General features: G+C 36.5%; 1 protein-coding gene across 18 annotated transcripts in view; it reads left to right on the top strand.

The window, feature by feature from the left end:
- RABGAP1L (RAB GTPase activating protein 1 like) overlaps positions 1-26693 on the top strand; it is a 786378-nt gene that overhangs the window by 66088 nt on the left and 693597 nt on the right. For 17 of the 18 annotated variants that reach the window (XR_004181472.1, XR_004181455.1, XR_004181462.1 and 14 more), the window contains 4 exons: positions 2983-3153; positions 5191-5383; positions 14753-14963; positions 18774-18948. Coding sequence is in view for 12 of the 18 variants with exons in the window: in XM_031661559.1 (XP_031517419.1) it covers positions 2983-3153; positions 5191-5383; positions 14753-14963; positions 18774-18948 (750 nt within the window). In the remaining 6 variants the exon portion in view is untranslated. Of the gene's footprint in view, positions 1-2982; positions 3154-5190; positions 5384-14752; positions 14964-18773; positions 18949-26693 lie in introns of those variants that run through there. The other variant, XM_031661930.1, reaches the window with a different exon arrangement.

Raw genomic sequence — 26693 nt, 5'->3', positions numbered from 1 at the left:
ATTACCAGAAGATGAGAAGGGTAGTGGGAAGGTGGGATGGGTAAGGGACATGGGGATGGTTAATAGGTATGAAAAAATAATTAGAAAGAATGAATAAAACTAGTATCTGCTAGCACAGCAGGGTGAATGTGGTCAAAATTAATTTAATTGGACATTTAAAAATAAGAGAATAATTGAATTGTTTCTAACACAAAGGATAAATGCTTGAGGTGATGGATACGCCATTTACCCTGAGTGATTATTATGCATTTCATGCCTGTATAGAAATATGTCATATAACATATTAGTATATACACATGTACCCACAAAAATTAAAAATAAAGGAGTAAAAGAAATCGATTTTTAAATAATTTTATACTGCATATAACCCACGTACAAGTAGCGCCATTACCTTATAACAGGATATTTCCAATTCCTCTCTCTCCCTCCCTTTTTTTTTTTTGCCATTTCTGTCATGTTTTTTTATCCATGTGGTATAATCATCCAATATATTGTTAACCCTTCCTTTTATCACTAGATCCACGTTTTTGACCTATATAATTTTCTTTGTGTCTGAAGAACCACTTTTAATCTTTCTTTCAAGTCAGGTGTGCTGGCAGTGATTTTTCTTGGTTTTTGCTTGTGTTAGAACTTGCTGTGATTAAGGAATTATAATGAGAAAGTGATGGGGCAAGGGTGTATTGGGCCTTGTAAGTCTTGGGAAGAAGTTTGAATTTTATTTAAATTTTAGTGAAAAGGTTTTGGTCTGGAGTTTTCATATAATCTAATTTATTTTCCAATAAATAAATAAATAAATAAATAGGCGGCTTTGTGAACAATGACATAGATTGAGGGAAGAAGACTGGAAGTAGAAGATGGGTTAGGAGGCTTTTATAGTAGATAAGAGCATTGTTTGGACTAGAGTGGTAGTAGTGGTAGACGGAAAAATGGATAGATGTGAGGCTTATTTTGGAAGTGAGTCTGACATGACTTGCTGATGTGAGGAGTAAAGAAGTGGAGGTGAAGATGATATCCAGGTTTCTTGTTCAAGTAACTTTGTAGAAGATGGTGCTGTTACTTACTGAAATGGTAAATCGGGACTGGAAACAATTTTGGAGGAGACATTAGGAATTCCATTTTGGTCATGTTTCATTTAAGATACTGATAAGACTTCCATGTGGAAATATCAAGTAGAGAGGTGGATTTCAGGGCAGGAATTTAGAGAAGACATTTGAGTTGGGGTAGAAGTTTGGAAGACTGTTAGCCTATAGATGGTATTTTCATCCATGACAATGAGAGACATTACTTGTGTGTGAGAAGGGAAAAGGTCAGGATCTGAACTCAGGGAATTGCCAACATTTAGAAATCAGGTAGAGGAGCAGCAACCTGAGAAGGACTTGAAGGATTAACCAAAGAAAGACATCTGGAATATGTGGTGTTTTGGCAGTTAAGGATTCATTGTGCAGTCTGAAAGAGTAAAGACATGGCTTGTAACACATTCCGCATTTTTAGAAACATAATATACAAAGTGAGAAAAAACCTTTAGAGGACAGATGAATGTTGCTGGAAGGATTTTAAAAAGAAAGGGTGTTAACATGCATAACAGAAATAAATGATGGCTAGCTAATTACACTGGTCCAGGATTATGGTTATTCTTTTAATATTCTTAAATTTTTGATTTTTTGTAACGTTGGAACGTAATTACTTTTTAAAAGATACACATGTAACTTGAAGCTGGAGTCTTTTTATTGCCAAGAGTAATGGTGTTAGTGTCACCTAATGGCCAAATGGAATATTGCAACTATATTTATAGGCTATAATGAAAAAGGTAACCTAATTAGAAAGAAAAATAACATTTCTGGGAGGATTTTAGGCATGGATCAGTAGACTTACTATGGTTTACAAGGTCCTGTGTTCTTTAGCCCTAGCCTGCTTGTTCTGCCCCTCTATCACATTACTTATTTGGTCACTGAGCAGATTGTGTAATAGGGTTCTTTTTTGTCTTTCAGTTTTAGGCTCAGATATTTTCCTCTCAGAGAGTTTTTTCCTACCACCTTAGTTTGTCCCTATACTTCCCACAGCTACTGTTTGTCACATTAACATGTGTATTTTTTGCATAGCCTTTAGAGTGACTTGGAATCACCATTTGCTCAGTTTCTTGTTTTCTCACTAGTATGTAAGCACCAGAAGTGCAGGCTACTTGTCTTCCTTATTCACTTTGTAACCTCAGGGCTGAGTTGTGTCTGTTATATAGTATATATCTTCAGTTGAACTTAGTTGTGTGAGTACATGAACTTCTGGATATGATAGTGAGTGTTCTTTCTATGCTGTAGAGATCTGTCGAGAAAACAGAATTACACTGTCTTTGATTACTGAAACATTATTTGCTATGTGAATGCAATATAGAAGCTTTTCTCTTTTTCTTTTTGTTGTTAATAAGTGATAATGTGTCAGGAAAGAGAAGCTATATGTCTTAGGATGTTGAATTCTGTATTAGTCAACTTTAGTGACTCAAAAAATATTTGCAGGTACAATATTCGGTCTTGAGGAGATAAGTTTTTTTTTTAAGTATTTAGATTTAATTAGTATAGCAGTGTCAGTGAATATGGTTTTGTGTCTGTGCATGCATTTGTAGGTATTTCTAGTATCGTTTAATTATTTCCTCTATTAAAAAGAAAAGAAAACAGTATTTCTGAGAGAAATGAGAGAGTGTGTGTCAAGTAAACAGTGATAAATCTGGTAGAGATATGAACTGGTTGTGTAAATTTTTAGGTAACAATGTGACTCTATTAGTCTGGAAACTTAGGATGAAGAGCAAGTACATTTCCATTAAGTGGCTCAGTCCAAGAAGGTAGCTTTCCTAACTTTGAGATAATTATCTAGCCAGTAGGATTCTGCACATGAACCGTTTTTAAAGCTTTATTAGTTCATGTTTTTAATTAGTTCATATTTTTAATCAGAAGGGTTTTTTTTTTTTTTTTTAAATCCCTTTCGTTTTTCCAGGTGGATGTGGGAAGAGAAGTTTGTAGAACTGAGATGGAGGTCAGAGCTTCATTACAGAAGGTTAGTGGATCATCTGATTCTGTGGCTACAATGAACAGTGAAGAATTTGTTTTGGTTCCTCAGTATGCAGATGATAATTCTACAAAACATGAAGAAAAACCTCAACTGAAGGTATTTTTTTCTTTTCTACATATGGTATAATTTTTAACTAAAAAAAAAAAAAAAAAAATATATATATATATATATATTTGAAACTTATCTCAGGAGATGTGTGAAATCCAAAAGTTTTTCTCAAGTGCTGACTTTCAGAATAAAATCAACATTTGATTTATCCAGACCCTAATTATTTGGTTTGTATATTTTAAAAAGTTCTTGCTTTTGGTTATTTACCTTTTAATTTGGAATTTTAGGGGGAAGAATAAAGAGGAAAAAGAAGAGAAAGGATTTTTTGCTGAATTAGACATAATGGTTAAAATTTACATTACTTTATCTGGATGTTTTTGTTTCTCTTACTGCTGGGTTTCAGAAGTTAATGAAATGTTTTGCTTTCATTTGAGAGACTTTTTTTGCTTCATGATTTTTATGTTTTAAATCAGCTGGTAATGTTCCATTGTGTGATTTAACAGTCGACTTGTCTGAATGTTTTTAAAGCATATCTTATATTTTTAGCTTTTGAGTTTTTATTTAGATATAGTCCCTTTTCTTTTTCACTTTTGTGTTACACTTTCTTTTTTTCTTTTTTTTTTTTTTTTGAGACGGAGTCTCGCTCTGTGGCCCAGGCTGGAGTGCAGTGGCCGGATCTCAGCTCACTGCAAGCTCCGCCTCCTGGGTTCACGCCGTTCTCCTGCCTCAGCCTCCCAAGTAGCTGGGCCTACAGGCGCCCGCCACCTTGCCCGGCTAGTTTTTTGTATTTTTTAGTAGAGACGGGGTTTCACCGTGTTAGCCAGGATGGTCTCGATCTCCTGACCTCGTGATCCGCCCGTTTCGGCCTCCCAAAGTGCTGGGATTACAGGCTTGAGCCGCCGCGCCCGGCCTTGTGTTACACTTTCTAAGTCAAAGAAAAGGAAACAAACAAACTCAGTTATATAGGCTTGAAGATGGTATAACTATCCTCTAGAAACAGGAATAGGAAAAGTAGTTAAAAGTGCTATGTATTATTTATGACTTTTATTTAGTGTTAACTATGGCATCAAAGGTGTATTAGTATATCAGTCTAATAAAATATATTCTGGAAATGAGATTACTAAATGTTTATGTTAAGAATATATTGTTTTATAATTTTATTTAACTAATCAATGACTTTATTTTTAGATACCTGTATTTTAGCATTGTGTTTAAGACATCATTTATTTGCTTAGGCTTTGTGTCTCACCTGCCTTTGAGAAAACTGTCAGTCAACTTAAGTGTAAGGAAATTAGCAGGATTCATCTTGGGGGCTAGCAAACAATTGGTAAAGAAATAGAAATATGGTTATGCTCTGCTAACAAGAAATATAACCTTTTAAATGATATTCATAATAGATCCTATTTAAATTTACCCATTGTTTCCTTTAGACATGTACATTTAAGGTTATCTGATTTTTAGGATGTGTTCCTAAAAAAGAAAAAGAAAAAGAAGGGTCAGGCATAGTGGCTCATAGCCTGTACTCCCAGCAGTTTGGGAGGCCAAGGTGGGTGGATTGCTTGAGGTAAGGAGTTCAAGACCAGCCTGGCCAATGTGGTGAAATCCCGTCTCTACAAAAAATACAAAAATTAGCTGGGTGTGGTTGTGCACACCTGTAGTCCCATCTGCTTGAGAGGCTGATGCATCAGAATCGCTTGAACCCAGGAGACGTAGTTTGCAGTGAGCCAAGATTGCACCACTGCATTCCAGCCTGGGTGACAGAGCGAGACTCTGTCTTTAAAAAGAAAGGGAAAAAAAGATAAATACATCTCTATAAATAGGATCTTATATTATATAAAATGTAGTTGAAAACTGCCTTAAGTGTTTTATAAAGAATCCTTTTGTGAAACTAATAATCTTCCTCTAATTTAGTTTTATAATCTGGATTTTAATGTATTATATATGTGAAACAACTTCTTAGTGTTTTAGTAACCATATTTAAATATTTAGATTGTTTTCATTTCTTCTAGAAATGAAATATTTTCATAAAATTTCGCTTCAAAACTATAATAGAATTGAAATAGAATTATCTTGCTCTGTCTGTAGATAGTTTCTAATGGTGATGAACAATTGGAAAAAGCCATGGAAGAGATTTTGAGAGATTCCGAGAAAAGGCAAAGTGGTCTTCTTGTTGATTGTCAAAGTTCCAGTGAGATTTCAGACCATTCATTTGGAGATATTCCAGCCAACCAAACAAATAAGCCATCTCTTCAGTTAATTTTGGATCCGTCTAACACAGGTACTGTATTGAATTCTTAGAAACTATTGAAGAAATGTTATAAAGTAATGGTGAAAATTTTAAGATGAAAATCAGAAAAAATTATTAGCTTTTTTCAAGCTTTCAGTTCTCGTTGAGAGTTTCCACTTCAGTGGTCTTATGTTTCTGCCTGTATCTCTGCCTATAAAAACCAGGTCTTACTGTTCTTTGGGAATAAAGACTATGTCTGGGTCCTCATTTTATACTCAGTACTTCATGCATGGTAGGTCATTAACAAGATACTTATTGAACAAGTGAGTAAATACTTGGGCATCACAGAATAGTGTAATGGAGATAGTCTTTCATATGATGTGCCTTCTTACTCAGTTTCACTAGACTTATTTAAAGTTATGTTTAGTAAAACTCTAAGTAAAATACATCAATTCCAACAGTGTATTAAATAATACATATATCTATGAATAATTAGGATTTGTACTTTGAATACTAGCTTATAAGTCAAGATGCTTTTGGGTGCAAAAATAAATAAAACCAAAACCAGCTCCAACTTCAGCTGGCTTAAACACCACAGGTATAGTTTGATCTAGGCTCTGATGGTGTTTTTTGGTAAACTACTCAGCTGTGATCTCTAGGTTACCTTTCTCCTTAGCTGGTTACAAAGTAGCTACCAGCAGAAACTGGTAGGTAAGGGAAACTGGTAGGTAAGGTGGCCTGTTTATGCCTGGTGGCAAACAGAAAGTCTTCATTCTTTTACTGATTTTTAAAATTTCTCTGGTGTCAGGGTCTCATTCTGTCATCCAGGCTGAAGTGCTGTGATGCCATTCAGCCTCCTAAGTAGCTGCGATGGCAGGCATGTACCACCATGCCTAGCTAATTTTTTTTTTTTTTTGTAGTGGTGGGGTTTTGCCATGTTGACCAGGCTGTTCTTGAACTCCTGGCTTCAGGCAATCTGCCCACCTCAGCCTCCCAAAGTGTTGGGATTATCGGTGCAAGCCACTGCACCCATCCCTGGCCTATTTTACTGATTAAATAAAAGTTCTGAGTTTCACTCTGATTGGACCAGTGAAACCGTTTTCTAGTGGTGAGGGAAATGACATGAACTGGTAGCCATAGGCCTGGGTTACATTCAAACCTCTAAATAAGTCACTGTGACAGAGGGGATGGGATTATCCTAATTGGCTTAGGGAACTCATGATTCATTTCTGAACCAAATGAACCTTGGTACAGGGTAAGTATAGGTGTAGCCAAACTGTTACACAATAGGGCTATGATGCATTTGTGTAGGGAATGTAATCACAATGCTTTCCATGGCAAGGATGATAAAGCACTAGAGAAATCTTTCACTGTGGTTTACCACATAAAGTAGTGAAGAGCGAAAAAGTATCAATAGATAAAGAACAAGCACTGGATACAATTTAAAATCCATTTTATGTATATGCACATGTAAAGTTCTTGGAAAACTTAGAAGGAAACTTGCTTAACCAAGTATCTATCAAAGTCTTACGTTTTATGCTGAAATTTAAAATCCATTACCATCAAGATATATTGAAACAGGAACAGTTAGGGCATGATAGTTATCACCATAGCTCTTTGACATTGTATTAAAGAATCCAGACAATGCAAGATGACAGAAAAAAGAAATGAAGTGTCATTAGAAAAAAAGTGAAAAAATTCTCATGATTGGTAAAGTATTTAAGAAAGGGAATGGATAAGCTATTAGATTTAAAGACTTTTTGCCAGGCATGGTGGCTCACGCCTGTAATCCCAGCACTTTGGGAGGGTAAGGTGGGCAGATCACTTGAGGTCAGGAGTTTGAGACCAGTCTGGTCAACATGACAAAACCCCGTCTCTATTCAAAATACAAAAATGGCTGGGCGGGGTGGCTCAAGCCTGTAATCCCAGCACTTTGGGAGGCCAAGGTGGGCAGATCATGAGATCAGGAGTTAAAGACCAGTCTGGCCAAGACAGTGAAACCCCGTCTCTACTAAAAATACAAAAATTAGCTGGGTGTTGTGGCATGTGCCTGTAGTCCCAGTTACTCGGGAGGCTGAGGTGGAAGAATCGCTTGAACCTGGGAGGCGGAGGTGGCAGTGAGCTGAGACTGCACCATTGCACTCCAGCCTGGGTGACAGTGATACTCTGTCTAAAAAAAAAAAAAAAAATTAGCAGGGCGTGGTGGTGAACGCTTGAAATCCCAGCTGCTCAGGAGGCTGAGACAGGAAAATCACTTGAACCCAACAGGTGGAGGTTGCAGTGAACTGAGATCATGCCACTGCACTCCAACCTGGGCAACAGAGTGAGACTCCGTCTCAAAAAAAAAAAAGATTTAACGACTTTTAGGAAGGTTAGCAGCAACAGTAGAAAATAAAAATGCCATTCATAATACCAACAAAAATAACAAGTATCAACGAAGAAACTAAAATTTATGTAAAATTTTAATAAAGAAAATTATAAAATATTATTGAAGGAAATGAACACCTGAATGAATGGGGAGAGATGCCATATTGATTGCTAGGAGTCAACCTTGAAAAGATGTAACTTATCTCTAAATTAGCCTGTAACTTGGGTGGGAATTTCAAATTTTCAGTTATTTTTATAAACTAATTCTGAAATATATCTGGACAAGTAGAGGTACACAGGAAGAAAATTTTTAAAAAGAACGTTATGTATTAAGATAGACTACAGAGTTACAGTGATTAAACCAGTGTGGTATTGGTTTGTTATAGAAGTAAATTGCTAGAACAGGGTACCAGAAACAAACCTATGTATATAAAGGATTTCAGTACATGACAGAATCCGCTTCACATATCACTGGAGGAAATGGTAACTATGCAGTAAATGGTAACTATGCAGTAAATGGTGTTAGGACAATTGCATCTTTGAGTGGAATAAAATAAAATTAATTTCCTTAGTTGTACATAAAAATTATTTTTAGTGAATCAAATATTTAAATGTGAAAAATAAGCCTGTAAGAAGGAAAAATGGAGTGTATTTTTGTGATTGTCAGGGTAGGAAAAGCCAAATCAGAAAAGGAAAAGATAGATGCATATCATTATAGAAAAATTTAAGTTTGGACTGGTCATGGTGGCTCACACCTGTAATACCAGCACTTTGGGAGGCCAGGGTGGGTGGATTACTTGAGGTCAGGAGTTCAAGACCAGCCTGGTCAACATGGTGAGACCCCCGTATCTACTAAAATACAAAAATTAGCCAGGCATGGTGGTGCCTGCATGCCTGTAATCCCAGCTACTTGGGAGGCTGAGGCAGGAGAATCGTTTGAACCCAGGAGGCAGAGGTTGCAGTGAGCTGAGATCACACCACTGCACTCCAGCCTGGTCAACAGAGTGAGACTCCATCTCAAAAAAAAAAAATTTAAATCTGAGTGCAAAAGACCATTCAGGTTATCTGTTTCTTCTTGAGTGTACTTTGGTGTTTTCATCTTTCAAGGAATTGGTCAATTTCACCTAAGTATGGGGAAAGAGTTGTTTCTCTGTTACAGAGTAATATTTTCTTATTATCCTTTTAATGTCTGCAGGATATGTATTAATATCCTCTCATTCCTGATACTGACATATGTATTACATTTATATACATTGAAAAACCTACCAGTCTAATATATTTTGCTTTCAACAGCCATACATATATTTCCTTGAGCACTTTAAAAATGCTTTTCCAATGTCTTCTCAACTCCATTGTTTCTGACAAGGAATCTAAAGTGATTTTAATCAGTGTTTTCCTATTTGTAATGTGTTATTTTTCTTTGCTTTTAGTACTTTTATTTCATCGTTTTCTTTTCAGCAGTTTGATTATCTGTGAGTGGTTTTCTTTGAGTTTATCTTTTTTTTTGGATCACTGAGATTCTTGAATCTGTAACTTTATATCTTTAACCAAATTTGGGAAGTTTTCATCCATTATTTGTTGGTAATTGTTTTGTTGCTACACGAATCTCTTTCTCTTCTGGAACTCAATAGACAAAAATGGTAGACATTTCCATACTGTTTTTACAATTCCTTAGGCTCTTTTCATTGTTTTCCCTATGTTCAAGCTCACTGACTCTTTACTTTGTTAATCTCCATTCTGCTATTGAGATCTCATCTGATGAATTTTTAATTTTAGATATTGTATTTTTCTGGTTTAAAATTTACATTGGTTTTTTAAAGTTTTTTTGTTTCTCTGTTGATAGTTTTAATATTTTTATTCATTACAGGTGTTTTCACGTTTATTTTATGGAGTATTATTATATCAGTTTTAAAGTGTTTGATCATTTCAGCATCTGGGACATCTTGGGATTGGTCTGTGAATTATTTTTTCACTTGAGAATAGGTCACCCTTTTGTGTTTTTTTGTTTGTTGAGTAATTGGCTTGTTCCCCAGATTTTTTGAATATTATATTTTGAGACTATTTCTTGTTAAAATCCTCTGAAGAATGTTGACTTTTTTTTTTTTTTTTAAAGCAGACATTCCACCTGGTTGTGTCCAGACTGCAAGATCTGTCTTGCTTTCTGGTTCCAAAGTATTTTCAATTCTCAAAACCTTTGCTGTGCTTCTTCAGTCTGTTCCACATGCATACACAGTTAGTTTACACACAGAATTAGGTGTAAACTTCTTCAGCTCTCTCTTCTCTGAGATTTCCCCACACTCCTTGGGCCCATTTTCCTTCTACCCCTCTGTAGAAAGACAGGTTTCTTTCTTAGAGTTTTTGCTGCTTTGTGCTGTTGTGCAGAATCTCATGTCTGGAGCTAACTTTAGGACAAAGTGGTGAGAGAAACGAGAGGAAAAAATAATAAGAGATTTTCCTTTCCATTTTTGGGTTATAGGGGCCTCTTTGCTTCAGTATTTCAGCCTTTGAGACACTTCTTTTCCTCCAGGTTGTAGATGCTTACAGTACTACCGCCACTACCAGCATTTCAGGTAGTTCTGTGGTTGGGGCTAGCGGTAGAACTGGGAGAGAAAACAAAACAGAAACAAGTCATGATTTCTCAGATACTCTCTAATTTGCAGGGACTTCTTTTTCTGTTATTTGGCCAGAAAGATTGGATTTCTTTGTTTTGTTGCTCACTGCTGTTCTGCAACTCGGGCCACCCTTAGATCAAAGCTGGGAGGTGATGATGAGAAAAATGGAAAACTCACCACCATAACAGAGGTTCAGGTTTTTACTTTCCTCTCCAATCTGGCTGTTCCTGTTTACTTTTTAAAGAGGCTGGATGTGGTGGCTCACGCCTATAATCCCAGCGCTTTGGGAAGCCAAAGTGGGCAGATCACTTGAGCTCAGGAGCTCAAGACCAGCCTGCGCAACATAGCGAAACCCCATCTCAATGAAAAAAGAAGGAAAGAGTCCTCAGGTTGTTGCTTTTTATATTCTGTCAAGAGTTTTCAGTTACAGTCTGTGGGAGAGATAAATTATAACAGTGGGAGAGAGATTATAACAGATTATAACAGACTTATCACTTCAATTTGACTGGTCCAATTCAATCATCTTGAGTCTGATTTTGCTTCAGCTATTTTGAAGTTCTGCTGTTAAGGGCACAGTCACTTAGAATTTTTGTGTTTTCTTAATGAATTGACCGTTTTAGCATTGTGAAATATCCCTTTTCTTTTTGTTAAAATTCCTTGTCCTGAAGTCTAGTTTTTCTTATGTTAATATAGCCACTTTTGGTTTCTTATAATTAGTGTTTACATGGTATATATTTTTGTTTTTCCTTTTTTTTAAAAAAAATTTTCACCTATTTTTATCTTTAAAGAGTGTTTATCATAGATACCTTTTGAAAATCCAGTTTGATAATCTGTGTCTTTTAGTTGGGTTTAGACTAGGGTAAGTAAACTACTATCTGTGGGCCAAATTCCACTTCTTACTTGTTTATGGTGTGGTTTGCAAAGTAAAAATGGTTTTTACATGTTTAAATGGCTGAAATATATCAAAAGGAGAATAATACTGTGACACATGACACTAATACGAAATGCAAATTTTAGTATCCATAATTAAGTTTTAAATTTTGTTAAGAAATCTGTGGAGGGTTGTTTTCTCACTTGTATAAATACTTGCATAATATTGTAGATTTTGTCTCTTGGCCCACAAAACCTAAAATATTTATCATATGACCCTTTACAGAAAAAGCTGACCATTAACTTTTTTTTTTTTTTTGAAATGGAGTTTCATTCTTGCTGCCTAGGCTGGAGTGCAATAGCACGATCTCAGCTCACTGCAACCTCCACCTCCTGGGTTCAAGCAATTCTCCTGCCTCAGCCTCCCGAGTAGCTGGAACTACAGGTGCACGCCACCACACCCAGCTAATATATATATATTTTTTTAGTAGAGATGGGGTTTCGCTATGTTGGCGAGGATGGTCTTGATCTCTTCACCTCATGATCTGCCCGCCTTGGCCTCCCAAAGTGCTGGGATTACAGGCATGCGCCGCTGCGCCCAGCTGACCATTTACTTTTGTTGTAATTTTTAATGTATTTGGATCTAAGTGTACTTACTGTCTTGCTGTTTGTTTTCTCTTTGTCTCTTCTGTTTTTGTTTTTCCCCCTCCTTTCCTGCCTTCTAGATTATTTTTAATGTTCTATTTTATCTCCATCATTGGCACATTAGCTATATAATTTTGTTTTATTATTTTAGTAGTTGCTCTGGAGTTTATAACCCAACTCTTTAACTCATGTACATTCTAATACTATCATAACACTTCATGTACATTGTAAGAATCTTTTGTTACCTTCTAGATTTTATGCTTCTGCTCTCATTCATTTCACTAATACATAGGTTACAAATTCTACAAAATACTTGCATAGGTTGGAGTGCAATGGCAGGATCTCAGCTCACTGCAACCTCCACCTCCTGGGTCTTTTTCTTTTTGGCTTTAAATAGTCTGTTATATTTTGAAGAAATTAAAGAGCAAGGAGTAGGTCTTTTTCTCATATTTAACTTCTTGTGCTCTTCAGTTTTCTCTGTATCATTTTCCTGTAGCCCAAGGAACTTCCTTTAACATTCTTCTTCTGCAATTTAGAAACTGCTGTTATATCCACCTGGGGAATATTTTACTTCAGATCTTATATTTTTTCAGCTCTAGAATTTCTTTTGGTTCTTTTTTATGTCTTTCATTTTTCTTCTTATTTTGTTAGATGTTTATCTTTAAATCCTTGATCATATTTATAATAGTCATTTTATAGGCCTTATCTGCCAATTCTATCATTTGTTATTTTTGGTTCAGTTTCTGTACCGTTTTATATTTGGGATTTATAGAGTCATGAATCTTGGTTTACACAGATTTGTAAAATACCTCTTCAAACAACTTCTTTTTGGCCTCCTCTTTTCTCTTTTTTTAAATATTATTTTTATTGTTTCTCCCTAGTTCCCATTCATCTTATATTTTTTATTTTTTTAAGACTCTAGTTACACACTATGTTAGATCACTTGAACTACTTAATCACCCAGGCTCATCAGTCTTATTGTTGCTGCATAAGTGCTTGTTACATTAAGAAAAGTATGTAATAACCTACATGTATATAATAATCTAATACATAATAATTTAAACATATTAAAATGTATTTGTAGGTTTTTATTTATCCCTTTTGAAATACATTGTATTGAACTGACTGAAACAGGGAGAGAAACATGTTTCAGTGGTTGAAGAATATGGTAGATGAAGTAGTTCATTTTGAATGGCTTTAGTTCCTTAACAAAAAAGTCAGTGGTGAAGTTGCATATTTTAGTATAATATTTAGGAGCTGCAGTGGGGGAATTTGAAATGACTTCTGTGAATTATTTATTAAAATCCTATCCTACAAGAGGAATCCTGGTAATGGCAGTCTGAAAATTCTGCAAGGACCTAGTTCAAGTGATACATGTATGCTTAATTTTGTGCAGCATGAATGTAGGTAACAAAGGGGAAGCCAAGCAGAATGTGGATTTTGGGTAGGGGCATGAAGGGAGAATGTTATACTACCTGGTATACGCAGATGGATGTTCTCTAACCACAATTGGACCTTGGCTGCCTGCTGTTGTTAGAATAAAATGAACAGTTTTTTTTTTTTTTTTTTTTAAAGAATTTCATTATGATGGGGATGGAATTGGTTGAAGCAATCATAGATTCATTCTTCAAAAATAATTATTTTGAGAAAAAAAAAATTCCACTGGAACACTTAACATAGTTCATAGAAGCCAGCAAACCAGGAGTGAGGGAAGTAAGGAGCTTGACATTTGTTGTTGGTATGAGATGTAACATTTTAACATTGCTTTTTTTTTGCTTAGGAAGTTAGGCTGCTTAATAAATGTGGTGCAGTGAAGGATCTTTACAGTCAAGAGAAACTTTTAACTGATTTACTTTTGTTTAGTCCTCATTATTTTGGGGCTGATTCGCACTATCTTTAGTGTAGTTTTTTTTCTCCTTATTGTTCTATATCACTTGTTAACCAAAAAGTGGCAGGTCTCAATCTGTAGAGGTTTACTTAGTCAAGGGTTTAGTATGTACCTGGGAAAAACATAGGTCACAGGAGTAACTGTGACCTGTGCTTTTCTAGAGGGGTTTTGGGAACTTCAGGGTTTGGAGGGGAAAGGGCAAGAACAAGTTAAAAAAGAGGGAAAGGTAGGCGGTAAGGCAAATGGTTGCTTTCTTGTGAGGCTTTGACTAGCCTCAATAAATCTACATTTTACATGTGAAAAGAAGTAGAGGAAAAAGCCAATTACGCATTCATCTTAGTGTAAGTGAAGGGATGATTTCTGGTCTTGTCCTGTGTCTGTGAAGATAAGCTGATAATTGAAATTGTCAGGATGAGATTTGACAGAACTCAGCTTTAGAGCTAGTTTATAGGGAGGATACATATTTTAAAAGATTTAGGGGCTCACAAGGAATTTCCTTGTGAGTTATCTGTGAGAGAAGCCATCTGGGGAGATATGTGCCCTTCTATCATTGTGGGAACCTGGCATATGGATGAGGCTATGACACAGGGTTGTGAATTTACAGCTATCTGGGAACAAAAAGAAGGCAGTATTGCGTGACTCGGTTCCCAAGCTTATCTTTTGCTTTGGCATAGTGAGTTTGGAGACCAGAGGTTCTGTTTTCTTTTACATACTTGTAGTCTATATTTTTGATTTTTTTAAATATAAAGCTTAAATTTTTTCTCTCATCTGAAGAACTTATAGCTAAGTAAGATAATATTTTGAGAGACTTGAAAGTATGAAATGGCTGACTCTGGAACTCTGACATAAGATTTAGGATTATAAAATCCTAGAATCCTAGATTTTAAATCCTAAAATGTTAAAATATAAAAGAAATGAAAATACAGAGAGACCTAGATTTTATTTGAAATATTTCATTTCTTTTTGGGCATTGGCAAGATTATAATGATGGTGGAGTTTTGCATTGACTTTTGAGTGTTTCTTTTTTTGTTTCTTCAGAAATTTGTACACCCAGACCATCTTCTCCAGGTGGACTACCTGAAGAAGATAGTGTTTTATTTAATAAACTGACCTACTTAGGATGTATGAAGGTTTCTTCCCCACGTAATGAAGTAGAGGCTTTACGGGCAATGGCAACCATGAAATCTTCCAGTCAGTACCCCTTTCCTGTTACCCTGTATGTACCAAATGTTCCAGAAGGTTCTGTGAGGTAAGCTCTAATTTTTTTTTTTTTCTCTAGACACGTATTAAGTCTTTTGGGTGGTGGCAAAGATGTTACAGCATCATCAGGTGTAGGACTTGCTGTGAACTCACTGTAGACATGCAAAGTAAACATGTTTAGGCTTAAGACTGTGTTCACTGTTTGAAAGGGGGCATTTGAACAATTGTATTAGTCTATTCTTGCACTGCAATAAAGAAATATCTGAGATTGGATAATTGATAAAGAGAAAAGGTTTAACTGGCTCTTGGTTCTGCAGGCTGTAAAGGAAACATGATGCTGGCCATCTGCTCAGCTTCTGGGAGGGAGGCCTCAGGAGGGGAGGCCTCAGGAAACTTACAATCATGGCAGAAGTCAAGGGGAAGCAGAATTGTCTTATATGGCAGGAGCAGGAGCAAGAGAGAGGGGGGAGGTGCCACACACTTTTAAACAACCAGGTTTCATGAGAACTCAACTATCATGAGAACAGCACTGAGGGGATGGCTAAACCATTCATAAGAAACTGCCCCCATGATCCAATCACCTTTCACCAGGTACCACCTCCAACACTGGAGATTACAATTTGACATGAGATTTGGATGGGGCTGCAGATCCAAGCGCATATCAACAATTACGCTTAGAATATTATAAATGGAAATAAAACTGTAAAAATACTTGTAATGTGCATTTCTCTATCCTGAATGAGCATAAAAATCTGCCTTCAGCTTGTCAAGTAATAGTGGTTGAAAGAAACTGGAGTGAGCCATAGATTTTAAGTTACTTACATTAGACTGGAAAGAAGCAAAATGACTTTTTCCTCTTATGCTTAATTAGGAATAATACATTATGTCAGCTGAACCTTTAGTTTCTTTAAATGTAACTCAGGGCCGGGTGTGGTGGCTCATACCTGTAATCCCAGCACTTTGGGAGGCTGAGGCGGATGAATCACTTGAGGTCAGGAGTTCGAGACCAGCCTGGGCAAAATAATACAAAAATTTGCCAGGTGTGGTGGCGCATGCCTGTAATCCCAGCTAATTAGGAGGCTGAGGCAGGAGAATTCGCTCAAACTCAGGAGATGGAGGTTGCAGTGAGCGGAGATTACGCCACTGCACTCCAGCCTGGGTGACAGAGATCCCATCTCAATTAAAAAAAAAAAAAGTAAGTCAGACAATGTTATTCTCCTACATTCAGTCTTTGCCTCAGTCACACTTGTGGTTATATTTGAAATCCTTATCATGGTTAGCCACTGTTGACCTATTGCTCCAACTTGTTCATCCCTTCCTCCTCCTCCTTCCTTCCTTTCTTCTTAGCCTGTTTGTGCTGCTATAACAAACTGCCATAGACTGGTGGTTTACATACAACAGATAATTATTTTTCACAGTTCTTGTGGTTGGGAGTTCCTAGATCAAAGCTCCAGCATATTTGGTGTCTGGTGAGGGCCTGCTTCCTGGTTCATGTGTTCTCTCATGGTAGAAGAGAGTGTAAGAGCTCTCTGGGGTTTCTTTTATAAGGATACTAATCTTATTCAAGAGGACTCCCTTCTCTCTCACTCTCTGTCCTTGTGTCTCCCTCCTCCCTTCTCTCTCTTAATTCATCAAAAGAAGATACAGATTTGTGTGTGTGTGTGTGTAAGATATGCAAGAATATGAAGATTTGTTTACTTGCAATATTAGTACCACTTTCCTCTCCCTTTCTCTCTCTTCATTTACTACATTCCAGTTATCCTAGCCTCTGTGTTCATTCTCATAGGACTTATCAGTCGCACTTCCCACCCCAGGACCTTGGCATATTATCTTTATTCTCCCTAAGTAAATCTTTCCCTGATTTTCCAATGTTTTTTGTTTCATCTTAATAAACATTTTATCATAAGAAGACTTCCTTGGTTACATCATGTAACTCTCTTTCTTCATACTGGGCTTTTTTTTTTTAATAGCACTTTTCTTTGAATAGATATTATATTTATTTGCTTATTAGTTTATTGGGTATCTTCTTCACTAGATTATAAGCTTGTGAGAATAGCTTCTTTGTATTTTTCCCTGCTGTAGCTTCAGTGGCTAGGGAAGTAAGTGATTCATTGCAAGATTTTAGCAAATATTTGTTGAATGAACAAATAAGCAGACCAGGTCAAAGAGATGAGGTTGAATTTGTCTTGAGCCTGGAATATTCTCTGAAAGTTGCTTTAATCTTTTTAAAAACCTGTCTAATTTGCCTCATTCTCTAAAGTTTAGAATGTGGGAAAACTTAGGTAAGTTCCGAGTACTAAAATAATAGCGATATAAATTTAGAAAATTTTGGTAAAAATGCTTTGAATTTTTCAGGAAGGGGTTTTGCATGTATATTGTTTATATGTTGGCGTCTAAAAATGTCAAGATGTCTTTTTAAAGAAAAATTGTTTTCAAAATGTCTTCTATGTTATCTGTTTAGCTTCAATTTGCCAAACACACCTTGACAGAGATTTAGTGTTTTGACTTGCCTCTTTATTCCTGGGGTTGTCCCCTTACCCCTCAGTTTCTTAATTTCAGATCTTGAAGGGGTCTTGAATGTGTAGATCAGTCCAGGACTTAGGATTGTTTTTTGTTTTGTTTTCGTTTTTGTTTTTGAGACACAGTTTCACTCTGTCGCCTAGACTGGAGTGCAGTGGCATGATCTCGGCGCACTGAAACCTATGCCTCGTGAGTTCAAGTGATTCTAATGCCTCAGCCTCCTGAATAGCTGGGAATACAGGTGCCCATCACCATGCCCGGCTGATTTTTGTGTTTATTAGTAGAGATGGGATTTTACCATGTTGGTCAGACTGGTCTCGAACTCTAGACCTCAAGTGATCCACCCATCTCGACCTCCTAAAGTGCTGGGATTACAAGCGTGAGCCACTGTGCCCAGCCAGGACTTAGGATTTGTGTAGGGAAAGTCAGAGAATTATTTGCTTCCAAATCCCACAGACTCCTTTCAGCTGTTGTATTCTGTTGTTGAATTCATCTTTGGAACCACCTGACCTTTTCTGTGGTAGAAAGGACCTCAGTTGAATAATGAACTGGGGCTTAGATAAACTAATAGGTGCTGCTGAGAATAGAAGTGGGCTCTTTAGGGATAGTCTATACTGTTCTAGACTGGCATTCCTTTTGTCATAACTGAAAAAGACTAGATTTTAGGGATGGGTGATATAGTTGTTACCAGGCATGTATACTTAGCTTTGGAGTAAATGAGTTGGATCATAGGAAACATAAGAGTGAAGAAATTGTCAGAAGATAATAAAGAATTTGTGTGTGTGTGTGTGTGTGTTTGCATGTGTGTGTGTTATGAAAACGAAGATAATTTGTTCTCTCTTGCATCGTTAGTTCCAGTTTATTTTTGTGATTTTTAAGATACTTTTGATTGGCCGGGTGCAGTAGCTCATGCCTATAATCCTAGCACTTTGGGAGGCCAAGGCAGGGTGGATCACTTGTGGTCAGGAGTTCAAGACCAGCCTGGCCAACATGGCAAAACCCCGTCTCTACAAAAAATACAAAAATTAGCCCAGTGTGATGGCGGGCACCTGTAATCCCGGTACCTGAGAGGCTGAAGCGGGAGAATCGCTCAAACTCGGGAGGTGGAAGTTGCAATGAGCCGAGATTGGGCCACTTCACTCCAGCCTGGGGGAAAGAGCGAAACCGTGTTTCAAAAGAAAAAAACAAAGAAAGGGGAAAAAAGATAGTTATGTTTATATATCATATATTGTCATAGTAAAACTATTTGTTCTTTTTTTTTTTTTTAAACCTAACTGGAAATATATCTTTGTTCTTTGATAGTTAATATTTTATCTAACTTTTCATTACTGTTCTACAGAATCATAGACCAATCCAGCAATGTGGAGATAGCATCTTTTCCAATCTATAAGGTTTTATTCTGTGCACGTGGACATGACGGAACAACAGAGAGCAATTGCTTTGCATTTACAGAGAGTTCCCATGGTTCAGAAGAATTTCAGATACATGTTTTCTCCTGTGAAATTAAAGAGGCAGTAAGTATACTATAGTGTAGCAATTTGCTATAGAGATGAATTAGGGTAACCTTTTTGAGCTCTAATTTCACTGTTGTATAAATACATTACATAAATTTGGAGCATATTTCTAAAGACAAAATTAGTATTTGTAATGACATAGAACTGAATGTGGAAAGTCAAGTCCGGTATATCTGCGTAGGTAGGGCACTCTCACAGCTTAGCAGTTGTCATAGAAAAATACAACTGGATGAGTTGCCTTTCTACCAAACCATGGTAGTGAATTACCTATGCTCAGAAGGGAGAATATTTTTGCAGTTCTCTTATTACTTTGCCCTAGTAGATTGTTCCATGTGATATAAAAAAGTGCCTATAATGATACCTGTTTCTCTGATGGGCTGGATAGTGCATATTGCTTTCATTTAGATATTGCATTAAGATTATTTTATTGATCTGTGTGGTTTTCACTGGTGATTATTTGTTTTGTGCTTTCTTGCTCAGAGGCTATATTTTGCTTCAGAGAACTGGCTTAATTAAAAATACAAATGCTCACATAGAGCGGGTATAACAACTTGTCCTTTGAAAATGCCAGTAAGTTTTTTTTATAGCAATTATTAATTGGTAGATTATTGTTAGGAGAAATGGTTTAGATTAAATGCTGTTAAATGCATAGGGAAATCTTCTTTTCTACATCTATTGAACTATCCCCAATTTTAAAATGTTGCACTATTAAACTCTTAGTACTTGCAGCCATTTCAAAGGCATTCATAAATGTGTGTGGATGGCAATGTCTCAGGTATGTTTGCTTGTAAAAAAATAAATTATCAGCAGAAAGTGCTGAAAGCAATAGTTATTCTAGCCTATATCATGAAACATGAATAAATCATTCTATTAACAGGAGTTTTGGGTTTATTTCTGGCCACAAAATGGGAATTCATGGAAATGTAGATTTCTGTGAGTTTGATACAAAGCATGATGTGGTGTCAGTTCTTGTGCCCTGGTAATCAGTTTGCTTTACACTAAACTGAACATGCACAGATGCATAAAATTTAGAGTGTAACTGTAGAAATTATCTGTCAGAACCCATGCCTTATGAAAGAAGTTGAAGTTTTGTGTTTTGTTTTCTAGATGGGGCTTTATCTATTTTTTCCCCCAGCACTTATATATCTATGTGTATACTGACTTCTTATTCAAAATGGTCTGATAGATAAGAGAGTGAATGAGTGTAAGTTTGCTGCTAGTGTGCCTGGCATATAGTAGTGAATATAAATATGCTGAAGGAATATGTATGTTTTTGTGAATGAGGGGGGCTATTTCTGATCCTTACGAACTCCACTACAGAGGTGGGGAAGCAGATGGTAGAATCCTGGCATTTCATGTTGGCAGCCATCATTTAACACACCTGTGTGATTTCTGAATCACTGGAACTCAACAGCAAGGAAATGAGCTTTGAAGACCTGGAGAACCTGCTGCTTGGAGAGAGAAATGCTGCTGCAGAAGGAAACTGAATTGCTGCAAGAGGTTTCCATAACTAATGGTATGAAACTGTCTTCTTTTGGATTATAGCATTCACTTGGGTTTAGAGTAGGGGAAATGTTTGTTATTTTTGAGAGCTTATCATGGTAGGTAAACAGTGGGAAAAAACTATAGGAAATTCTTGGCCAGACCATTTTGGATATAGTATTAAATAAATGCTCTCGATTTCTAGAGAGCATATTTGTTCCATTGCACGTTATAAGCAAGTTATCTCCATCTATTATAAATTTTTTAGAGTGCATTTTAGAAAGTGTTACATTATGCGGGCATTAGTGGTAAAATATATTGTTTGAAGGAGAAATACATGACAGTGGTCATTAAACCTTCTTATGAAACATTATTTCTTTTTAAAAAAATTTAAAAATCCTCCTCCAGGTAATGAATGAGACATCAGTTCTAAATGAGGAATAACCCAGTATAAATAGAGAGCTTATCCCAGGCACTGTGCTAAGCATTCATTTGATACTCATAACAGCCCCTGACCAGGTTGGTCTTATTAGACAAGTGACTTTATGTTTCTCTTTGCCTGGAGCAGTTCTACTTTATGCTTATTGTCCAGGTTATTACTAATACCCTCATTTTTATTCTCAAAAGTGTTGTGGTTTGGATGATAAATTGTGTGATTACCCTTTGTTTATCCTGTGGCTAAGAGACTGGGTGAGAGAGCTGGGTTTTAAATTGAAGTCTTTGACTTTGAAGAGCCATACAGTTTTCAGTAACAACTTTCCTGTTGCTTACATATTCTAAAACACAAATGTGGATTTTTGTATTTTAGTTATGTTTTATAAAGGGATTTATTGGCAACATAGCTTGCATTCCAGTTACTTTTTGTATTTTATCTGACCCTTTTACAGAAGCTGTCCAACATCTTCCTCTCTGCCCTAAAAAATAATTATGCTTTTAATTAATCTGAAGTCTTTTAGTTACATTTACTGGCTATCTGGTTGTCTAGTTCCCAGAAGTTTTCTGTTCTGTGATGAACACCTTTAGTCGTTAGTATTTCAGTCCCTCTTGATGGGCACAAACTGTTGGCAGATAGTTCAGGAACCAGGTGACAAACATTCTTACTGCTTAAGTATGTACTGTCCAGCAATGCCACACATTTATTTGTTTATTTATTTTATTTTATTTTATTTTATTTTTTTACAGAGCTCATGGATGAGAGCTGAAGAGGTTTGTCGTTAAAGGAAGATTTCTGAAGCAGGAGTAGCAACATGGCTGCCACTACTGTCACTGTGTTGCTTATTTCACTATAAAACCCCTCAAACTGCAGGCACCAACAGTGGTAGAAGGGAATCCCAGTGAGGGTGATGACTCTCTTGGACACCTGTGACACAAGGATTAGGAGGTCCCACAGAAGGGTTAGGACACATTTGACTTGCAACAAACACTTTGCTGTGCTTCTACAGGACCCTGCTGCAGTAGATTTCAGTAATCTATGGCAAAATGGTTGGACAATCCAACCAGAAGTGTCTTGAGGTCAATGATCTCTGTATAAGGAGAATGATATGCTAGGCTTCTGCTGAAGAATTGCAGACCAAGCAGGGTATCAGAAAGTGTAGTGAAAAAAATACAAGGAGGCACCTGTTCTTGTTGCATCTTTGTGGATGTATTATATAAAACTTTTAATAAGATACTTTTAAAGTGTTGAGTCTTTTTAAGATTATGTTTCTACTAGCTAGTGTAACCATTCTATTCAAAGCAGATTTTGATGATATTTGTATGTTTTAGAATACTATTCAGTATTAGAAACTCTTGAGTGTTACATTATAGGAGCATGTTTTTTATCATCTGGTGTTAAAGGCATTCAGAGATATTTCTTGATAAATATCAAGGGCATCATTGGGAAGATATTTATTCTTATTGCATTGGGGTTGCAGATATGACACTGTATAAAATAAAACCTGTTCCTTGCATGGGGACATTTCTTTTGCTTTTTTTCGAGATGAAATTTCACTCTTGTTGCCCGGGCTAGAGTGCAATGGTGCAATCTTGGCTTGTTGCAACCTCCACCTCTCGGGATCAAGTGATTCTCCAGCCTCAGCCTCCCAAGTAGCTGGGATTACAAGCACGCAGCATGATACCTGGATAATTTTGTATTTTTAGTAGAGACAGGGTTTCACCATGTTGGTCAGGCTGCTGTCAAACTCCTGACCTCAGGTGATCCACCTGCCTGGGCTTCCCAAATTGTTGGCATTACAGGCATGAGCCACCACACCCAATGGAAAATATAATTTCTAAACAAATATTTAATTGGTATGTTAGCTAAATGCCTCATTTTGGAACATAATTCAGAAGTTATCTTGTCCATGTTTTCCTTAAATCAATTGATATTTATGATTTTTAAAAAGTTCCCTGGTAATGTGCCTCTTATTTTAGTTCCTTCCCATGAATAATGTATTTGAGCTAGTTGTTTTAAAAATTTTAATACATACCTTTCAAGGTATGTATTTTTCACATTTATTTCTTGGGTGAACTTTTTTTTTTTTTTAAGTGGAGTCTCCTAGGCTGGAGTGCAGTGCAAGATCTCAGCCCACTACGATCTCAACCTCCTGGGTTCAAACGATTCTTCTGCCTCAGCCTCCTGAGTAGCTGGGATTACAGGCGCATGCTACCATGCCTGGCTAATTTTTACGTTTTTAGTAGAGATGGGGTTTCACCTTGTTGGCCAGGCTGGTCTTGAACTCCTGACCTCAAATGATCCACCTGCCTCAGCCTCCTAAAGTACTGGGATTACAGGCATGAGCCACCATGCCTGGCCTTGGGTGAATATTTTCTTGATATATGGTGTTTCCAAACGAGTGGGTTATCTTTCACCAATATTAATGAAAAGACTTCATCTTGGAGAAACTAGCTATGTTATTTATTTTAAATAAATACCTTTGTTACTTAATAACAGTGTTTTGGACTTTTAAGATGTAATACATATTTGAGAATTTGGAAAATACTGAAATAAAAAAGAAAATAAAAGGTGCTTAAAATTCCGCCACAGTTAAGATTTTGGTGTATCTCCATTCCAGATATCTACATGTGCTGTCCTCCCTGCCTCTTCAAAAATAACAACAAACTCAAACAGATATACTGTTTTGTGTTTAGTATTTTCTATAGATACTGTTTTCTGGAGTAAGATTGTATTATTTATCAATAAACCTTTTCCTTCTGCAAAGAAAATGCCCATTCAAGACTATTGGTGTATGTGTTTTAATAATGTGACATATATTGAAGTATTTGCCATGGAATGTGTTTCTAATTTTCTTTTCTTGATGTACAGTCAGCCCTCTATATTTGTGGGTTCTACATGAATGCAGTCAACTAACCATGGCTTTAAAATATTTGATAAAAGTGTATGGTTTCATCTGTACTGAATATGTATAGCCTTTTTTCCTTGTCATTAGTCCCTAAATGATACAGTATAAAAACCATTCACATAGCATTTATATTCTATTAGGTATTATAAGTAATCTAGAGATTAAAGTATATGGAAAGATGTGTGTAGGCTATATAGAATATTACCCAATTTTATATAAGGGACTTAAACATCTATGGATTTTGGTATCTGGGAGTTTTGGGGGGTCTTGGAAACAATTCCCAATGGATACCAAGGGACAACTGTAATTGGTTATCCAGTTTGTCCTAAGATACTGATAGTCATTGTTTCTGAAGTTTCTTGTTAATTCTTGGATTAGTGTTTCAGCTTATTCACAGACTCTAGAATTCACAATTTATTTTAACTCTTGGTAGAAGTGACGACTTGTAAGACGTAGTATTAAATGCAATTTGATTGCCGTTAATGCAGTTAATGTACTGTCATATTCTTTCTCCAAAAGAGAGAAAGATGGAGTCTGATTTTTTTTTTTCCTCCATCATTCTCTATCACTCTGGCTCAGCTCCGTATACTTAACCTTTCCATAAAGAATTTCTTGAAGCCTTGCCATCTGTTTTAGAATTTGCCAAGTTCTTTGACTTTTTTTGATATGACCTTCTGATGTGACAAGCTGGCTGATCTGACATAAAGAATGTGAAAAAGAAGAGATGGGAAAAAAGAATAAATATGGCTGGGGTTTAACACTACCAATGTATACAAAATTACATACAGGTGTTCCCCTGTTTTCACATACAGTGCTTTCTTAAAAATACACTTGTCTGGAAGTAGCCAGAAAGAGTCTTGGCCCAAAACCCCCTAACAGCAGTTATTGTGGCATCTCTACAGTGGGGAATGTTGTCGGAGTTATTAAGATATTATTTTAGGCATATAGAGAGGAAAAGGGGTCCTTGGGAAATTTTCATTTTTTAAAGCGTCTCTGGAAAAGTTTCTTGTAAAGCCCCGGCTCTTAGAGCCAGGCCAGCAACCTATAATATGTAAATACCAGCCGTTAGAAACTGGGTCCACCTGACATGGCAATTCCCATGGCCTTCTTGCCCTTGTCCCACATGTTCCTGGCAACATGGCTGCCCACACATATCCTTGCATGTGGAGAGCATCATGGCGCCCTGTATTTGCATATTAAAAGCTAGGGTGGGAGGGCTAGCTTTTTCCGCCTGCTACTTGAATGACATGCCTAGTCAAACCCATCCCCTGAGCCCTATGCAAATCAGGCATTGCCTCCTCCAGCCTCTGCATATATACCTGGTTAGTATCTGTGGCAGGTGGTGTTCTGTCTCTTGGCTTTGGAGCCCCTCTCCCTCTGTCTCTGTATAGGGGAGCTGCTGCTTTTTTTCTTTGCCCTTCTTTCTTGCCTGTTAAACTCCCCGCTCCTTAAAACAAAACAAAACAAAAAATATGCTGAAGTTAAATGTATAAAAAGCAGGCAGTAGACTTTATATTTCATTTAGGAATAGCAAGTGGAGAATACCCAGAGAACTAAAAGTAGTTTAAAGTCTCTGTTTATAGTTGACCTTGTAGGCATAGTCTTCAGTGACATGTTTCTAGCATATTCTTTGGTTCTGTTTTCCTCTATAAACATTTGAATTATTGGGCTAAATCCAGTAAGTATCCAGCTGAGGCTGAACCTTTCTGCTTTTAGCTTACCTAATGATTCCCTCTCATCCATCCCCAAGCACATTCAACTTACATTTGCTGAAGTATAGGCTGTATGTTCTCTCTTGTATTTTTGGTACCTAGACTAATACTTGGTATACAGAAGGTGCTCAAATAATATTTGTTGAATGAATGAGTTTATCATTGTCTTAATTGTATAAGATTTGAGGCCTACAGTTCTTATTAGCGTCAATCCTTTGCTGCTTTTGTTATTTTTACTCATACAAGATTAAAATGGGGATAGCATGGTAAAATACTGAAGAAATTTTAGGAACATTGTGATATAAATATGGTGCTACTGCAGAAGTTGAACTTTAGACTGGCAGGTAGGATTTCTGTAGAGTCGTTAAAAGTTAAACTATTAATTTGGCATTGGGAAGGCACTTTAGGGTAATCATTGATTAATGGGCATAAATGTGGCAATCGGAAGTTTTTGAATGTGTTAGACTGTGTGTGCTTGTACAAGAAAAAGTGGCAGAATATGTGAATAAAAAAAAGGAAAACGAAAGACCTCATACATTAACAGACTCTTCTGTTATAGGGAGTATTCCTGTTTTAAGCAAGTTACAAATATTGTATTCCTAGACTAATACAGTTCAACAAGTACTTTGAATTCACTTTATCTAAAGTGAGGGATTTATTAATGTTCACAGCATTCTTCTTACCTATAATTTCCAGTGTGACATATTGAAAATATTTTTTTAACCCATCACATTTCACCTTGTTTTCATTGTCAACCTATGGGTGGGCTGAGAGATTTGGAGAATCTTTGGTGCTTCAGGCTCACAAGTTTGTGATGATCTGATGCATCTTTTGGAACCAAGAAGGAGAATAACTTCTGGAGAAGTGTTGGATTTAGAGTACTTCTTCACTTTGAGGAAAGAAGATGAGCTATACACACAAATACACACACATATGTATATCCATATATATGTATGTATGTATAAAAGTAGTCAGTAGAGTGGCTTAATACCAATAAAATAGATAAGAATAAGACCATTTCAGCATTCATTCTGGGAACCCAACACTTTTATAGCACAACAACATTGAGTAAAAATGCTGGTAGCTCTTTATATTACTGGCTTTAGCAATAAAGCCAGTATCTACTTTATTCTATGGTTCTGTATCTAGCCCCCAGAGGCTGAGGGAAGTGAAAAGAGAACTTGGGAGACTTGGGCTAAAACCTTGTTTG

The sequence above is a fragment of the Papio anubis genome, chromosome 1 (assembly GCF_008728515.1).
Source record: "Papio anubis isolate 15944 chromosome 1, Panubis1.0, whole genome shotgun sequence".
In the NCBI taxonomy this organism is placed as follows: domain Eukaryota; kingdom Metazoa; phylum Chordata; class Mammalia; order Primates; family Cercopithecidae; genus Papio; species Papio anubis.
This window is presented reverse-complemented; position numbering and strand designations above follow the sequence as displayed.